The sequence below is a fragment of the Clytia hemisphaerica genome, unplaced genomic scaffold (genome assembly GCF_902728285.1).
Source record: "Clytia hemisphaerica strain Z4C2 unplaced genomic scaffold, Clytia hemisphaerica genome assembly, whole genome shotgun sequence".
In the NCBI taxonomy this organism is placed as follows: domain Eukaryota; kingdom Metazoa; phylum Cnidaria; class Hydrozoa; order Leptothecata; family Clytiidae; genus Clytia; species Clytia hemisphaerica.
The window spans coordinates 880,559-897,224 of NW_027103247.1; the positions used below are offsets into that span (position 1 = coordinate 880,559).

At 36.1% G+C, this 16,666-nt stretch overlaps 1 protein-coding gene across 3 annotated transcripts; it reads left to right on the plus strand.

The window, feature by feature from the left end:
- Window positions 1–129: 129 nt before the first annotated feature.
- Window positions 130–14,999, plus strand: LOC136818558 (brain mitochondrial carrier protein 1-like). Of its 3 annotated transcripts, none has more exons than XM_067074917.1 (7): window positions 130–308; window positions 11,666–12,099; window positions 12,648–12,772; window positions 13,213–13,273; window positions 13,742–13,816; window positions 13,990–14,026; window positions 14,761–14,999. In XM_067074917.1, the coding sequence occupies exons 1-7, from the start codon at window positions 254–256 to the stop codon at window positions 14,862–14,864; spliced, it is 891 nt and encodes a 296-aa protein (XP_066931018.1). In that variant the 5' UTR covers window positions 130–253; the 3' UTR covers window positions 14,865–14,999. The 3 variants fall into 3 exon arrangements, with proteins under 3 accessions (XP_066931018.1, XP_066931049.1, XP_066931099.1); XM_067074948.1 differs by having other exon boundaries at window positions 13,990–14,070; window positions 14,761–14,884; XM_067074998.1 differs by lacking the exon at window positions 13,990–14,026 and having other exon boundaries at window positions 14,761–14,884.
- Window positions 15,000–16,666: the final 1,667 nt, after the last annotated feature.

Sequence of the window (16,666 nt, forward strand, 5' to 3'; positions counted from 1 at the left end):
TTTGAAAGCTGATTGGCTAAAAGAGTTTTCGACCAATCATGGTGCTGGAAAATTGTTATTTTACCGATTCTCAGGATTAGTATATCAGGGTATAGCCAGCTCCAATCTGTAAATTACTAAACCTAGATACAAAATGGTAGACAAGCTATGATATCACGTTTGATGTAAAATTATTTTGCAGTTTTGTGCACATAATTCCATTTTTAATTGTTTTTGAAGCTGAACATCATTTGTAAAAATTCAATTTTCAGTTATGGATCTTAGACCATTTGTTTATGGTGGATTAGCTTCAATGGCTGCTGAAATGGGTAAGATATCTTTTTATTTTCTAAGAAGAAACACTGACTATGTTATCTATATTAACCCTTTCAGTCCCACGCGACCGCACTGCGGTCCCTTTGGACCCGTCGTTTTTTCCCAGAGGACTGCATAGCGGTCCCTGATTTATTTTTTAAATTGTGATGTTTTGGTGGGAAATAAAGAGATGCCTTTAAACAGCTTTCAAAGAAGATAGGATAGCGCGTCGTGTGCAAAAGACCGCGTAAAAAAAGCTTGTTCGAGTAAAAAGTTTTGTTTACAAAAGTATTTACAAAAATTTTTGCAAGCAAAATCTGTAAGCCCGAAAATGGGATTTTTTACAACTTCTATCAATCATTATGATTTTTCTATGAGGGCTAATCAAACAATTCTTTTTTCAGTTAGTAGATACTGTTGTGCTTAACATTTATCAGAAGAATGAATGGGTTTAAATCATTTTTTCATAAAAAAAATTACCGATTGAATGGCAAAAAAATGCTGTTTTCAATTTTTTTTTGCCTTTCTCTGGTCATGTGATACCCTGATGACGTCATTTTGCAATTTTTTTTCTATCAAAATGATTTTCATACTATAAGGGGTCAGTCACAAATTGATTTTAGGTTAGAAGAACGTCAATTGACGTATATGGGTGGGTGGGTTAAAGGTTGTTGACGATTTTCAGAAACATCGATTTTTCATTCCATGCCAAATATTACTTCTCGCTATGTGTCTGTTTGATCGCTTCGTTTGTTTTAAAAACCAAAACAAACGGCCCAATGTTTTTTCTTTGTTTGACGGCCCGATCGGCCCTTGAATTTTTGCAGATGGGCCGTTCTTTCTGTCGCTACATACTACGGAGTTAATTAATTACGGGAATTTTGCGAACAAGTTATTAGAAATTATCTCCGCTTTTTTTTTCAAATATAAACTATGATGCGGGCCGTAGTGAAAATCAAGATGGCTGAGTTTTTATCGATTTCGGGGATATCAAGGTGTTTGACGTTTTTGGGTGTGGGTGGGTGGGTCAGCTTTTAAAACGTCAATTGACGTTCTTCTAACCTAAAATCGATTTGTGACTGACCCCTAAGTGAAAAAGGGTGAAAACTTGAGAGGACTAGGTTTAGTGATTCCAGAGATATTGAAGCAAGAGTAAATGCATTCAAAAACTCGTTTTACGGCTCTGGGAAAGTAGCTGTGAAAACTCTGGGACTGAAAGGGTTAATAGTTTGTTTTGGCCGAACAAGGCTGAACACGGCGGTCTTTTGAATAACTAATTACTCCACAACATTTACCTAGAGACAAGATAATTTATCACGTTTTTATTGGCTGAGGGAAAATAACTGGACTTGGGACTATCTGACAAAACATGGGACGGGCGGCAATTCGGCCACAGCACAATAATTTAACCGAACTAGCAACTCCAGACAGTGTAGACCTAACTCTTCACACAAAAATTACGGGAAATGCATGTTTGGACGTACTCTATGCTGCACTCAAGCACTTAAGCCAAAGTCCCGCAAAGGCAGGACAAAAATCAGTTTTTTGAAGTTTGCAAAAAAATGCCACATAGTATAATAGAAGATCTTTCAAATTCAGTATGTGAATAGAGCAGTAAAAAATACAACTTTTCTATTTTTCCTTTTTTTTGCAAAAGTTCTAGGAATGAAAATAAAGGGATAATGATAATTGAATACTATCCATTGATGACCCGCGGCACTATCGTAAAGCTAGAATCGCTTCGCGTACTCTTCGCTTGGGAAAATGATTGACAGATTGAAGTTTTTCGCCCGCGCAGGAGTTTGCGGAGCGTTCTCGGCTCAATCCTCGGACCGCGCTAAAAATGGTAGACTGAGCTGTGATAGATCATTTCGATGGAAGTTGTTGAAATGTTTACAAGGCTCTTGACAGAAAATGGTTTGTTTTATTGTCAATGATGACAGTGCAGTTATTAATTTTGTTAGATCTGACAAATAGACCTTTTTTCAAAGAGGCCACCCTGTTGAATAATTATGTAGTCCAGCAGAAAAACAATGATAAAACCATGCATAATTATTACAATATGCATGATACAGTAATTATGCATGGCTCTATCATTGTTCTTATGGCTGGACTACATAATTATTCAACAGGACATCCTCTTTGAAAAAAGGTCTATTGATGTTTGTAAGTGCACTTTATAGTTTTGATTCCCATTGAAGAATCATATTCTGGTTTTCATGTTATTAGATGCTGTTTTAGAGCTTTAGGTCTACACTGCCAGAAGATTTTTCAAATTTTAATTTTTTTTAAAAACCTATCCTATCTTGTAGAGCTTTGAAAAAGAAAGAAAATGAGGGGTCATAGGCCTCCAGAGGATAAGTGGTTGTAAAGATATTCAAATTTTTGTGTCAAAAATTTGACTAAAAATGTCAAAAAAAAAGGTTAGGAAAATAGCTTGGAAAATTTTACAAAATGTGTCAAAAAAGAACAAAAAGATATTTCCCAGTCAGGCTTCTTTAATTTTGCATTTCTCTTTTTCTAGTGTAGCTAGAGACCTGAAATTTGGAGAGATTTGATGGTGTTAGAATATTATTATATAAAAATATTTGTAAAATATTTAGTATATTTATGAAAATAACGAAAGGTATATCTTTTTTTGAAAAAAGAAGACATTGCATTGTTTTATTTTTGTTTTTGAAGAAAATTAGCTTGGAAAAGGTTGCATGAGTCAAAAAAGGTGATAGGACCCATTTTCAAGGGGCCTCTGGAAATGGAGGAACAAAAAGTTATAAGTTAGGCGGCAATCACAAATATCTTCGTTTCGCGTCGCCCGACCGACTCTCAAAAATTGAGTAGAATTGAGTCGGTGAGTCGGTAAATTTGTCAGTGACGTTTCCTTCGTTCAAAATTTTTATTATTGCCGATTTTTTGTTAGCGATTTCTAGCGCATTTGCGGCATTTTGACTTTGTTTATCATTACATGCCCCATTTTGGGTCGGATGTCACAGTGTTCAAAGGTCATAATTTGAAACCACCCACAACACACGATTGTTTCAGATTGTTTTGGCTGCTGGCTGGCTGGCAGTTTCCTTAAGAATACACTCCAAAAATGGATGATGGACGATGGAGGTAAGAAACCCCAAAAATCTTTATGACCGACCGACTCAATTTTTAGACCCAACGAGGACGTGAAATGAAGATATTTGTGATTGCCGCCTTAAGAATAAGTTTTTCTGAAAGGAGAAACCCCAAATGAAAAGGAAATCCATTTCGGCAGAAATATAAACTTTTTTTTGGGACATTCCCATTCTAAAGAAGCAAAAATGTGAAAAAAAATACATAAAAATCAAAGAACTAAAATTAGCGATTGTGATTTTTGAATTCCTCACCCTTTTTCTAATAACTTAAAAAGTTTCAGCCTTCAACTACATTTTCCTCCTTCTCCAGAAACATTTGTTCATCGATAGTTGCAACTTTTTTTTTCTCCCGTTGGAAAACAATTTTGAAAATGTTGCAAAAACGTTTGGCACTTTACCAATTTGCCGTCTAGCCCGAGTCCACAGTGTTATATACCGCTAGAAAGCTAAGATCACGGGGTTTCTTTTAGTAAAAACCGGAACGCTTTAGCATACATAGAAAAAAAGTTCGAAGGGTTCAAATTCATGGAAAAATGAAACATTTGGTTTGACGTCAACGAAAGTCGCTGACTTCTAGAGTCGCTAACCAAACCTCCAAAGTCATTTGATTTGAGTTAATGAACGGCGTATTAAAAAGTACATGATTTCTCTTTCGCACCGAGTACTGTGAGTGGTCCTAAATTCGACAGCCCTGCCTAATTCCGACACCCCAAATAACTGTTATGAAAAAAAGTTTATGTTTACAAACATTCCTTCTCCAAGTTGAACGATAAACTATTGCAAGGACTCTCAAAACAAAACATCTAACAAGATGGCTATAATGTCAAGATTTTCAATTAATGTGATAAAAAAAGTGTGACTCTGTTGTCCTCTATTATTCTGAATCTGTTGCTTGTGTTTAAAACGTTAACAATTTATGTAATGTTAAATTATGTTTTTTATAAGTAAGAAGCACAATTATTGTACATTGGTTCAAATCAATGTGTATCAAATCTCTCTGTTTAGTTGACACTTTCGTATCTTAATTGCGTCACAGCGAAAGGTTTGTTTTTATTTTAGTTTGTATCTTTAAATGACCCCATCGCGCATCGGATTTAGGCAGGGCTGTCGGATTTAGGACCACTCACGGTAGGCTTTTAAATCAAAATATGGAAAAAATTTGTAGTGCTAGTGGTACACACGTGAATGTCTGGAACAAAGAAAACCAAATTAGTGGTAAAACGATGGAGCGTTTGACGTCACTTGCACGGCAAGTTACACACTCGTTATTTGTTAATCCCATCAGGCGATAGGTGGTTAGGCGTTCTCTAATTCTAAATTCTAAATCTCCATTTTTGAATGAAAACAAAAACTTAAAAAGGGGCGCTATCACAGAAATTCTGTAAAAAGGTCCAAGTTCCTGAATAGTTTTACTATGCTCTGTGAAAAAATCATAACCATCAGTGAAATACTTGTTCATCTATTTAAGATTGAAGACAAAAATTTGCGAAGAAAAATAAACCTTGAGCACAAAAAATGCTTTTTTAAAGACTTTTTTCCACCGAAAAACAAATAACTTTTATAGACTTACCTTCCCCAAACATTGAAGAAGCCTCTACTAATTAAAGTAAATGAGATAAGATAAGATAAAACCTTAAAATCAACCAGAATTTATAACCTTTTCTCCAAAGCAAAAGACGTACTTTTCTCGCCGCCATCTAGTTTTAGAATGAGAATTATTTTCGTGTCAGTTCACATGGAAATTTTTCATCCAATCAGATCGCGAGATTTCACTTTCGCTTTCGAATTTGAGTCATGTGACATCTCTAATGAAAAACTTGCGCGAAATAAAATAGAAATACAGGGGGTCACACTACTGGCTACAGGAACTGAAAGCAAACAATTAAGGCCAATATTTTTGATTTTTCTGAAGGACAAAGAGTATAGGAAGCTTTACTGAAGGAGGGATAAGGCTGGGACTATCTATTTAAAAGATATGGACAAAAAGGGCACTTTTTGGGTGATAATTAAGATTTTAAACTTTAAATCTTTTACCCCCGTCCCACCCCCCGTTGATATGCGCAAGGGAAACATGTTGGCCACCCCTACTGAAAATTTCAGATCAAAACAAACAAGGAATTAATTCCTGTAACTCTATGAAAATTGGAAAAAACTGGTTTTTGACTGTTTCTGATCCTAAAGTGCAGGCAAAATTCCAAGCACTTTTCCCACTGGCTTTTTTTTGATCTAGAAATTGAGTTTCAGCCATGCCATTGCTATTATCTGAGACCCCCCCCCCTAACGGACTCCTAGTAAAAGAGTTTATTAATGATATCAAGAATTAAAATGCAACAAAAATAAGTACTTTTCTTTTGTAACATAAACAAAATTATCGTTTACTAGTAACTATAATAGAATACACTTTAACCATGCATGGATGGGGGCCGCAGCTCCACTTTGAAAGTGGTAGGTGTTAGGGTGATAGGGCCGTAGTTTAGTGTCCCTTAATTAGTGTCTAAGGAGGCGCCACGATTGTTGGCGCCGACGGGAGAAAAATTTTGAAAATTAGCCCTTCTAGACTGGTTAAAACAGGTCTTTTTTAAAGCTTACGGCCCCTGATGGAAAGAAATGCTTGAAGAACAAAAGAAACAAAGCTTTATTTATTAAAGTAAGATTTCAAAATAAAAAAGGAGCAAACATTGTGGAATGTACTTTCCACTATCGATATTATTCTAACAAATCTGGAGTTTTAAAAGTGAATATAAAGGAAAAATTGATCAGAAAATGGGACATATTTCTAGCGGCCTTCTTAGTAAATCAACAAAACGACTTTTTATGACTCAAAAAAATTTTTTTCTTCAAATATTGAGTTTCAAAACTCAATTTAAAATTGAGTTTTCTGGCCGTATAACGGCCACAGAATTTTCACTGAAAGTGCTATTTTTTGGTAAAAGCTATGCAATTTATGTTTGGACTTCTAGAAAGCTCACCCATTCCACATGAAAAAACTATCGAATTCCAGGGTTGGAAATTGACCTCTTTCCCACCTGGAAAATTGCTAAATTCCAGGGCTGGTCCAGCCCTGGAATGTTGACGCCTTTTCCAGCCTTGGAAAAATGACTTTTTCCAGGGTAGGAAAAGTGCTTTATTCACACCAGAGAAAATAATTTTCCAGCCTCGATATAATTCATAAAACAGTATTTTCAGGTTTGAAAAGGGCCTATTTCCTGGGTGGAAAGCATTTTTCCAGGTTGGAAATTTACTTATTCAGGGGTGAAAATGACGTAATTTCAGGTTGAATATTTACATATTCGGGGCGAAAATGCCGAAAATGAATTACGTTTAATAAATTGTTAAATGTATTCGATCATTCTGTGAGCATTGGTTCGATAGCTCTCATTCGTTCTGACATGTACTTGCGCTACTTTGAGAATCCCGGCACTTTTGTCACAACAGTGGAGCTGCACTAGAGAGCCAACTTAATGACCTCAAACCCGTCTCACCGATCCACTGAGCCCTTGCGACGCAAGTCCATTGCGAACGAATGAGGCCGCCCTTGCGGGACGCCTCACCTTTAGCGTTGTGTTACACACTGATCGAATACACCCTTATAATAGTTTGGTTTACATACGACTCGAACACTTTTGACTGAAAAATCACTTGTGGTTTTAACTTTGCGCATGCGTACATTTTACATCCCGAGAAATCCCAGGCCTGGGAATTGCCCATTTTCGGGGTGGGTTTTCAAATCTCTGATTTTGGAAAATAAATCCCACCCCGAAAATAATAATTTTACAATCCGAGAAATCCCAGGCCTGGGAAATGCCCATTTTCGGGGTGGGTTTTCTAATCTCTGATTTTTTGAAAAATAAATCCCACCCCGAAAATGATCATTTTACAACCCTGGCAAATAATGGCAAGAAAAATCAGACCTGAATTTGGCTGTTTTCCAACCCGGAAATTTACCACCCTGGAAAGTAATCAAATTAGGGGTGGATTTTCCAAGTCACTATTTTTTTTGAAAATAATGGCAAAATAATCACACCTGAATTCTAATGTTTTCCAGCCTGGAAAATTTCCACCTGGAAAATTATGAAATTCTAGACAAGAGTTTTTGTGTTGAAAGGCTGGAAAAGAACAATTTTCACACCGGTTTTATAAAATTCCAGCCTTCTTAGAAAATCGAGCAAAAAAATTCCAGGGTGAAAATAAATTCCCACCTGAAAATAGTATTTTTCCAGCCATGGAATTCGAACATTTTTTCCTGTGTTCATTGTCAATATATTTTTTATTTGAAAGTAATTGCTTCATGGAATAAAAAGATATACAGTAGTCAAATCTTGTAGGGTCATTTTTAAAAACAATTTACCAAAATCGATTTTTGCATTTCGCCATTTTACCCTACGCAAACGCACGTGACAATACCCTACATGAGTGAGAGCGAAGCAGAGAGACAGCCGACCCATGGCACAGGAATATTAAAGGAGCGATGCATCGCACCATATGTAGGCTGGGTGCAGGCAGAAATTAGACAGTATAGCCCTCCTAGCCAAGGTTTTAAGCTAAATAGTATAATTTTGACTTTAAAAAAAGATGGCTATGCAAGTTTCCCTCCACTGATGCAAGTCACCCAACTTCACGGTACCGTCAACTACTCTAAACTTGGGGCGATTGGTCGAAACATGGGACTGTTGATATCTGGCCTGTATTTTCACTTACTGTTAAATCTCTTTGACAACAAATTTGTTTTCATAAATCCACCAAGTTTATCAATCATACTTTCTGTCATAACATTTCACAATAACTTTCACTGATAGCGCACCCTTTTTAACTTTTTCATTCAAAATGACCGGCCGCGATTGGAGAATTAGAGAACGCACGCCACCTGACCGCCTATCGCCCGATGGGATTAACACATAACAAGTGTGTAACTTGCCGTGCTCCATCATTTTGCCACTAATCTGTTCTTCTTCGTCCCAGACACTTGCGTGTGTTCCACTACAGATTTTTTTCATATTTTGATTTAAAAGCCTACTCGGTGCGAAAGAGAAATCGTGTATTTTTTAACCTTTTTACCATCCCTTCTCTCTGGAAACTTCACCCCCAGCACGCCTTGTGTTTTTGGGAAAAATGACAGTTTTACGCTTTCCATCATAACTTTTGATCTACTAAACCGATTAAAAAAAGTAAGCCCATTCTGGAAAGCCCAACTATCCTGCTTTCCAAAAATGTTAGAATAAATTCCCTATATCAATGGTGACACATTAGTTTTCTGCCTTAGAGTTGAAATAATTTCAAAACGCAATTTGCCATATTTTTCAAAATTTTAAGTTCAGGTTAAAAAAAAAAGTGGGGAGAACATTTGCGATACCATAATTTTCTGGCTTATTGTTTCCACCTTTTTAACTACAACTGCTAGCCAAAAAACCACAATCATACCTTTACTAGAACAGGCAGAATTCATTTTTAGAAAATCTTGGTTTTCGAGAAAATTTCCTCGTAAATCAGAGGCACGTAAGGCAGAGGCCCCTTGAGGTAATTTTTGTGGGAACTATCACTTCAAGCAGCTAAAAATGACTTTCCTATCATCAACTAGCATGAAAGCAATAGAAATAACATAGTATATACACTTTGAAACTCTTTGCAGCCTTATCATAAGCCTTAACTTGGGTTTCGGTGACGGTTGATGACGGCCGACAAGCCTCCAGTCCTCACCCTTGATATACCGTTATACTAAAGAATAAGAAGGCAGAAACTTACGTCTCAAACACTGACTAAACTACAAACAAGCAATACATAACATTTGCAACCAATAAAACAAACCATTTTTCACTAAATAAACATAAAAAGTTAGTTACAGCAGTCCATGAGCTCCTAATTTCCCAAAGAATATTTTGCCTGATTTTCCAGTTTGTTTTCGTACCGCGGAAAGGGGTCTGACCCCCCCCCCCTTCTTAAATGATCCCCCCCCTTTCTTGGCATCCCCCCCAACCTTTAAAAATGGCTATCCCCCAAGGGTTTCGGGCTAAATTTTTTATGGTAAAAAGGGAAGGGAAACAGTAAAGAAAAATTAAGTCTGGCAAATATAATACCACTTTTTAGAGAAAATAAAGAACTTCCTTTCATGTAGACCAAATTTCATAACAGTGCTGGAAACTGCTGGAAAATAATCTACAATATATGTAAGCCCCCCCCCTTCTTAAACGCCCCCCCCCCCTCCCCTTGCTACCCCCCCCCCCTTTTAGTGAAAATCTCTGACCCCCCCCCCCCATTCTTCACTTTTTTGGAGGTGTCATCCCCCCCCCCCTTAAGAAATGGGGGGTCCGAACTATGGTTTTGACAGTTAAAATCGAAAATGGGTGATTTCAAACAAGTTTGTTTACATTTTCTCTCCGTCATATAAGACATTTCCCGGGATTTAAAGGCGTCTTTAAGGCGGTAGGGCGGCTTTTCTTAAAACCAAAACCGCATGAAAAACGTATATTTACGGCCTCGGCTATCGCTTAAAACGTAAATTTCCGGCCTTGGCGTGGTAAAGGTTAATACGCCATTCATTAACTGAAATCAAATGACTTTGGAGGTTCGGTGAAATGGTGGCCGAATTGCCGTCCCATGTTTTGTCAGATAGTCCCAAGTTAGAGCAGTTGACGATAGCTTAGTTGCAAACAAACTCGGTAAAAAAATGATCACCTTTGCCAAAGACTTTTCATATTCCCAAGTCAATCAAAGTATTTTGTTATCAAAGGCAAAAATAATAACATTTATGCTATTGCCAATAGCAATTAAAAATGACAGACTTTTTCTCTATGCTTTGAACGCCTTATTTTACAGTAGCAATACAATCAGAAACAACACATTGTCGTTTTGATTCGACAAATTGTCGTTTTGATTGCAAGAAAAAATACTAGAATCTGATTGGATGTGATTATAAAACGAGCCTGTTAGACATTTTTATCAAGACCAACAGAAACAATTTTAAAAGAGTCACTCTCTCTAACAGTTCGATTTGGTTCTGCCATGTTTCTTGTATACCTGTGTATACACATTGCAATGGCATTTCGTTCTTTCACAATGTTTAACAAGATTTCAATTCGAGTGTCATTTTTCATACCTCGTACATTTTGTGATAATACTTTGACCGTCCTGATCTTATGTCTTTTCTTTCCTTTTGCCATTACTGTTTTACAAGCTTGCGAGGCCTGGAAAAAACAACAGAGAAAAAAGTATCCAGTTCTGCTTGAATGGTAACCAGTTTGATTCGTGTTACTCAATGCCAAATGAAGAGGACATCTTTTTGTTCAGATAAACAGATGAAAAATTAACTCTAAGTAATAATGAATAAGTCTGAATAAGTTATTCTTTCAAAAACAAATAAAAAAGAAAGGGTGTGATGGCCACCTGAATCGGCGTCACTTTGTCCGTTAGCCACCGCACCCAGAAGAACAGCAACATGATGATGATGATTTTTCATGAAAAAAGGGTTTATTCTAGATTTACTTTAGAGTATATCTATTCCTTAAGCAAAATGATGATACTATGACCAAATACTTTTAACCCATTTCTTAAAGAGAAATTCTGGAAGATTCAAAATAACTTTTTTGACATCATAAGCTTGTAATTTAGGAACCAGTTGACCAAATTTGCTGTATGAATGTTCATTCATATCTACGCTAAAAGACTCCACAAGTTTAACCTCTGCTCTCTAGAATTAGAAATCAGAGAAAAGTTTTTCTAAAATGAGATAGTTAAGAAAGCAGTTTCATCAAAATTGATAATTCAGGGAAACTTCACAAACGAAATTTGTGTATTTAAGACAGTCGGGCTCAATAGGATCAGTATGTGATTATGAATTTCCTGTCTACTCTGATATGAGCTTCATAGATAATTGGGCTCTTAAAAAATTTGACTCTTTATCCCTGTTTATCCTCTTTGACCGTATCTTGAAGGAAGAGCATCCAGCTACGGTACGCTATTTGTGGGTTCAATCCCTTGCCTAGTCATACTAAAGATTTCTTACAAAATGGTACTTGATGCCTTTCTGCTTGATGGTCAGTAATTAGGGGAAGGATCAAGAGTATATGGAGAAATCTAGAGAAAAAGAGATACGCCCTCCCCTATTTTCGGGTAGACAGCTATCGAAAAAGGAGCCTTCGGATTGTCTCCGACTGCTTCCCTAGACTTACTTACTTTCTATCCTCTTCTCTTACTAATAGTTGTTTACCTGTCCAATTAGAATCTAGCTTACTGATTTTGTCCTCATATTTTTCTCCTAGGGACCTTTCCGATCGATACAACCAAGACAAGATTACAAGTACAAGGTCAAGTGGTCAATAAATCATTATCAGAACTCAAATACAGAGGCATGTTCCATGCAATGTTCCGAATTTCCAAAGAAGAAGGCTTAACAGCATTATTTAATGGTATCAAGCCAGCTCTTCTCAGACAAGCCACATATGGCACTTTAAAAATCGGACTTTACCATGGCATTAAAAGACTTATAACTGAGAATCCAAAAGACGAGACACTTGCGTTGAATATGTGTGCAGGGATTGTTGCTGGTGCTTTATCTTCTGCTATATGTAACCCAACAGATGTGTTGAAAGTACGCCTACAAGCACAAACTGCAGGAAATGTTGCCGGTAGCACTGGGATGTTGATGAGTTTTCGAGATATCTACAACATGGAAGGTCTCCGTGGATTGTATAGAGTGAGTGGTCAAATTAAGTTCATTAAGCAGTTCTGATTTTAGTTGCAGTTGTTTTCTTCTGTCATTAAATCTATTGCTCAAGATTTATGGAAGGATTGATTTATTTAGTTTTCCTTTATATTCTCCACTTAAAAACATTTATGTTGCAAAATGGACTTTGCTTTGGGTTTTCATAACTGAAAAAAATATTCTTCTGGCTTCTCTGTAAATTTTCGAATCTCATGAACGACTTTATTAGCACATTTCACATTCTTTTCCTCATTTATTACAACTGGAGTCCGTCTCAAAAGTATGACCTTATCTAAGAAAGATATGAAACATCTGAACACAGCCGTGTTCTATTAAAAAAGTCTGGTGTTATGATTTTTGAAAAAGAAGAAAAAAATGTTTTCTTTCAAAAGCTTTTATGTAGATTATTCACCTTGAAAATATCTTTCCAACGAATGATAGCTTTTTTTAAATATAGCAAAAATGCATTCTGAGAAATTGTTTAAAATGGATTCCCTCATCTTGATTTTATATAGGCATCTCTTTAATCTTTTATTCAGGGTGTTGGTCCCACAGCTCAGCGTGCTTCGATAATAGCCGGTGTGGAACTTCCAGTTTACGATTGGTCGAAGAAGGTGATAATTGAGGCTCAGCTGATGGGTGATAACGCTGGATTGCATTTCTTGTAAGTCAGTAGTACTTTTGTGCGGGTGGTGTTTTGGAAACTCTAACCTTACTCAGCTCACTTACCAGTTGTTGTGTTTCACAAAAATATCAATGATTAAAGGTTTAAAATTTATTTAAATCGCGTTCTCAAAAAAGTTGCCTCTTTTTATTCCATCTATAATGGGCAAACATGATAATAAAGATTTAATTGTTGAAAGTCTACTACCTTCCAGCTGAGGAGACCAAAGTTTTAGTTCGAATTACAGAAAAATGCAAAAAAGAATTTGTATATTTTGCCCGGGGTTTAAAAGCAACTATAAGTGCGGTTTAAAATTAGGTCTTTAAAATCTGACCCTTACAGGGAAGGGAAAATTTAGCTTTGACCGCTGCATTTTTTTGAAAAATGTTGCCTTAAAATGGTCAGATTTTGATTTTATTCTGCTTTGCTTTTTCAATCAGGTCAAGTATCATTGCTGGACTTGCAGGAGCACTGGCATCCAACCCTATAGATGTTATAAAGGTAAATTCCTGATTTTTCTTTATTCTTTTTACACAAAAAATCCAACAGACAAATCCTAAATAGAGTGAAGAGTCTTTGACAAAAAATTCTATATTTTACCTAAAGGTTGCAAAAAAATTTTGAATAAAATTTGGATTGGGGATTGAGTTCGAGCCTACTTGTTGGTTTAAATGATGATGCAAATAAAGTCATCGCCTTGGCATACGCACAGGTAGCAAGATTTGACGTCGTTCGACCCAAGTAAACTCGAATCCAGTCCATTTCCTAATTAGGCGTTATAGGGTTGAGTGGTGTATTCGCAGTTTTTGCACAACAACTTGAGTGAATTTTATTTCATCAAATCACAACTGTCAACCCGCATTTTAACACTTTTTCCCAAATTTCTTTCAAATTCTCCCGCTATTTCGGGATTTTCTCCCGCTTTCACGGGTTTTCTAAAAGTTGACATGAATTATTTATTTTCTTTAGACACGCATGATGAACCAACGAAGAACAACCAGCGCTGACGAACTTTACAAAAGTACATTCGACTGCTTTTTAAGGGTATGTTTAATTCTTATACTTTTATGACGTTTCTCCTGCTTTTGTGTTAATAAAAACTAGCTAGATTTTGATGTTTTTGCACTATTCATTTGCTGTCGGAGTTTGACGAGATGCCAAATCAACAAGTTTGAGATGTAATTTCAGATTTTAAAACGCACTTTTCATATTTTTAGACTAGCAAAACGGAAGGCTTTATGGCGTTATACAAAGGTTTCATCCCAACGTTTGTTCGCCTAGGACCATGGAATATTTTGGTATGTCTTGGTTAAATCGTTCTTTGTTTCAACTCTACATTTGTGAATTAGCTTTTGGCACTTAACCATAGCTAAAGAAGCAATTAACTTTGCATTAATTGAAAGTACTCTTGTCTCCCGAATAGACGTCCCCTCCCCCGCTAATTGTTAAGAAAAAAAAATCCAACCCCTCCCCCCCCGCTCTTATTAACCCCCCCCCCCCCGCTAATAAAATTCGAATAATTCAATATTTTATTACAGTGTAGATAGACCTTAAATTTGTTAAAATTTTCCTTTTTGTTAGTATTGGTTCTTATTTTACGTGTTCATCTGTTAAAGTTTCTTTTTTGTTGTTGAAATTGATATCAATTTAAAAAAATCTGTCTTCAAATTACCCCCCCCCCGCTTATTAGAATTTAGAAAATTTCCTACCCCCCCCTGCTATTCGGACCCCCCCCCCCCCCGTCTATTCGGGAGACAAGAGTAGTCAGCAGTAATTTTCAAAAATATGAGCCCCAAATCTCCGACGCTGATTTAATATAGAGGTAAAGAATGAACCCCTTGTTCTAAGACCTGTAGTAGGTTCCCCTAAGGCTGCCTAAGGGTCCATGCAAACTCAAATCTAGTCTGCGTTTAGCCAAACCAAAGAGAACTGGTACAGTGTACACAACATCTTATTGACATCACTTCTCTTTTCTCATTTCTTTGCAGTTCTTCATGTCATTCGAACAATTGAGAAAGCTACCTATATGATATCCATCTCCATCCAACCAATCCGGAATGGAAACGCAGATAATTTGTACAAAAGGGAGTGATTAGCATCGTGATTTTGCGGAATTCGTTTTCTGATTTGTGTACTTGTCAGTGTACTTGTCTTGGTGACTTTTTGGTTCATCTCTAAGAGTATTTGAATTCTGGACGATCACAGATTGATGAAACTGGTTTTAGAGGCCGAAGACTGTTGAAGAACAAGGAGCCCTTTGTTTATTTATGACCCTAAATACAAGATCGACTGTACCATTCACGCTCACATTTTTCGCTTAGATAGATTTTTTACAAATTACTTTTATTTATGACAACTTTCATCCAGATAAACCTTAGACACTTCAACTATTGAAACTAGTATGAAGTCCTTCACGCTAAATTGTTTAAGAGGCTGAACCAAAGCATTGTACTCCCCCACTTCTTTCCACAGGAGTGGTAAAAATTTTCATTCAAGTCCTTTGAAATTTTAAATAAAGATTAAATTCCTGTTAAACTTTAAACTTTGAATAAAAAGTATTTAAGAATAACAGTTTAAGCCATTGCAGTCATGTAGTTTATATTTTTTACATTGGGTAAATATTTTATCTAATACTTTAGACAATGAGATTTATAATTGATATAAAATAGTATTTTGATATGATTATATTTTACGCCGTTTTTTATTTGTTTTGTGTGTTTCTTGTATGTGTGTCTATTTTTGTTTGTTAGTTATTTGTTGTCGACGAAAAGATGAATATCTATTTAAAATTTAAAATTATTTTTCAATGACTTTTCCTACATTTGTGACTTAAAATTCAAATCCTTAGGGGTGTGTCCAACTCTTAAAAACTGTAATATTAAGAGGCATTCGCCCAAGGAAATCATTCCACTTAAAATTACCTATCCAACTCTGTAGTACTCATAGTATTTTGGTCGGCATCAATTCTTGTTTAAAGGTCGCATTCTGATTGTATGAATTATTTGACAAATATTTTCTATCTTTTTTTGAACAATGAGTTAAGTTTTTGACAACATTTTTTGTCAGTGTGAGATTTCCTTTTTATTAATCACATGCCGCTTATCGTCAATCTTGCTGGGCGTCAAAATAAGCTTTAGTATTATCTTCAGTCTGTCTTGATGAACGAAATCAGAGCTTTCCAAAATGGTCATACTAGATTATTTTTTTTCACTCATTCATTCATTTATTCTTTCATTCTTTCGTTTCTAAAGATTGAAGTCAAGTTTCCAGTCGGGGCGGATACTTGACAAAAAAAGGGTGGTCGGGAAGTCGGGATGTACTACAAAGTCTTTAGAGAATGAGGGCAAAGGGTCATCTTCTTATCAAAACTGGACTAATTAATGAATGATTTTATATAATGTTAATATTAATGTCATTTTTGTAATCTGAACGCACGCGGAACACAAAATTAGCATATCTGTAGGATGTAATAAAAAATTAATGGTTTGTCAGAACAGGAACACGTAAAAATTGGGGGACTCCATTTTTGATAGGACGTGGTGTGCCGGCACAGGTTGACTTGATGTGACGCCTGCGTCGAAACATATTATAATTGATTTTGATCTATAAAAAATTCCACTTTCAAAGGGTGCTTATAAGAAATTAATTTAAACGTTTTTATTTGTTCTTAGATTTGTTATAAAAAGTAGACCGGGTGTTGTGCTGGATCTTTGAAGAGATTCGGCTAGTCTATCTAGTTGGATAAGAGATTCTTTGTGTGTAATCACAATCAGATATTTTTTTCGGGGTTATCTACTTATCGTGTTCTTATAAAAGACGGATAGTCAAGACGCTCCAAAATAGATGTTTAATGAAATCACATACCTCTTTATCAAAACAAATCTCACCCTCCTC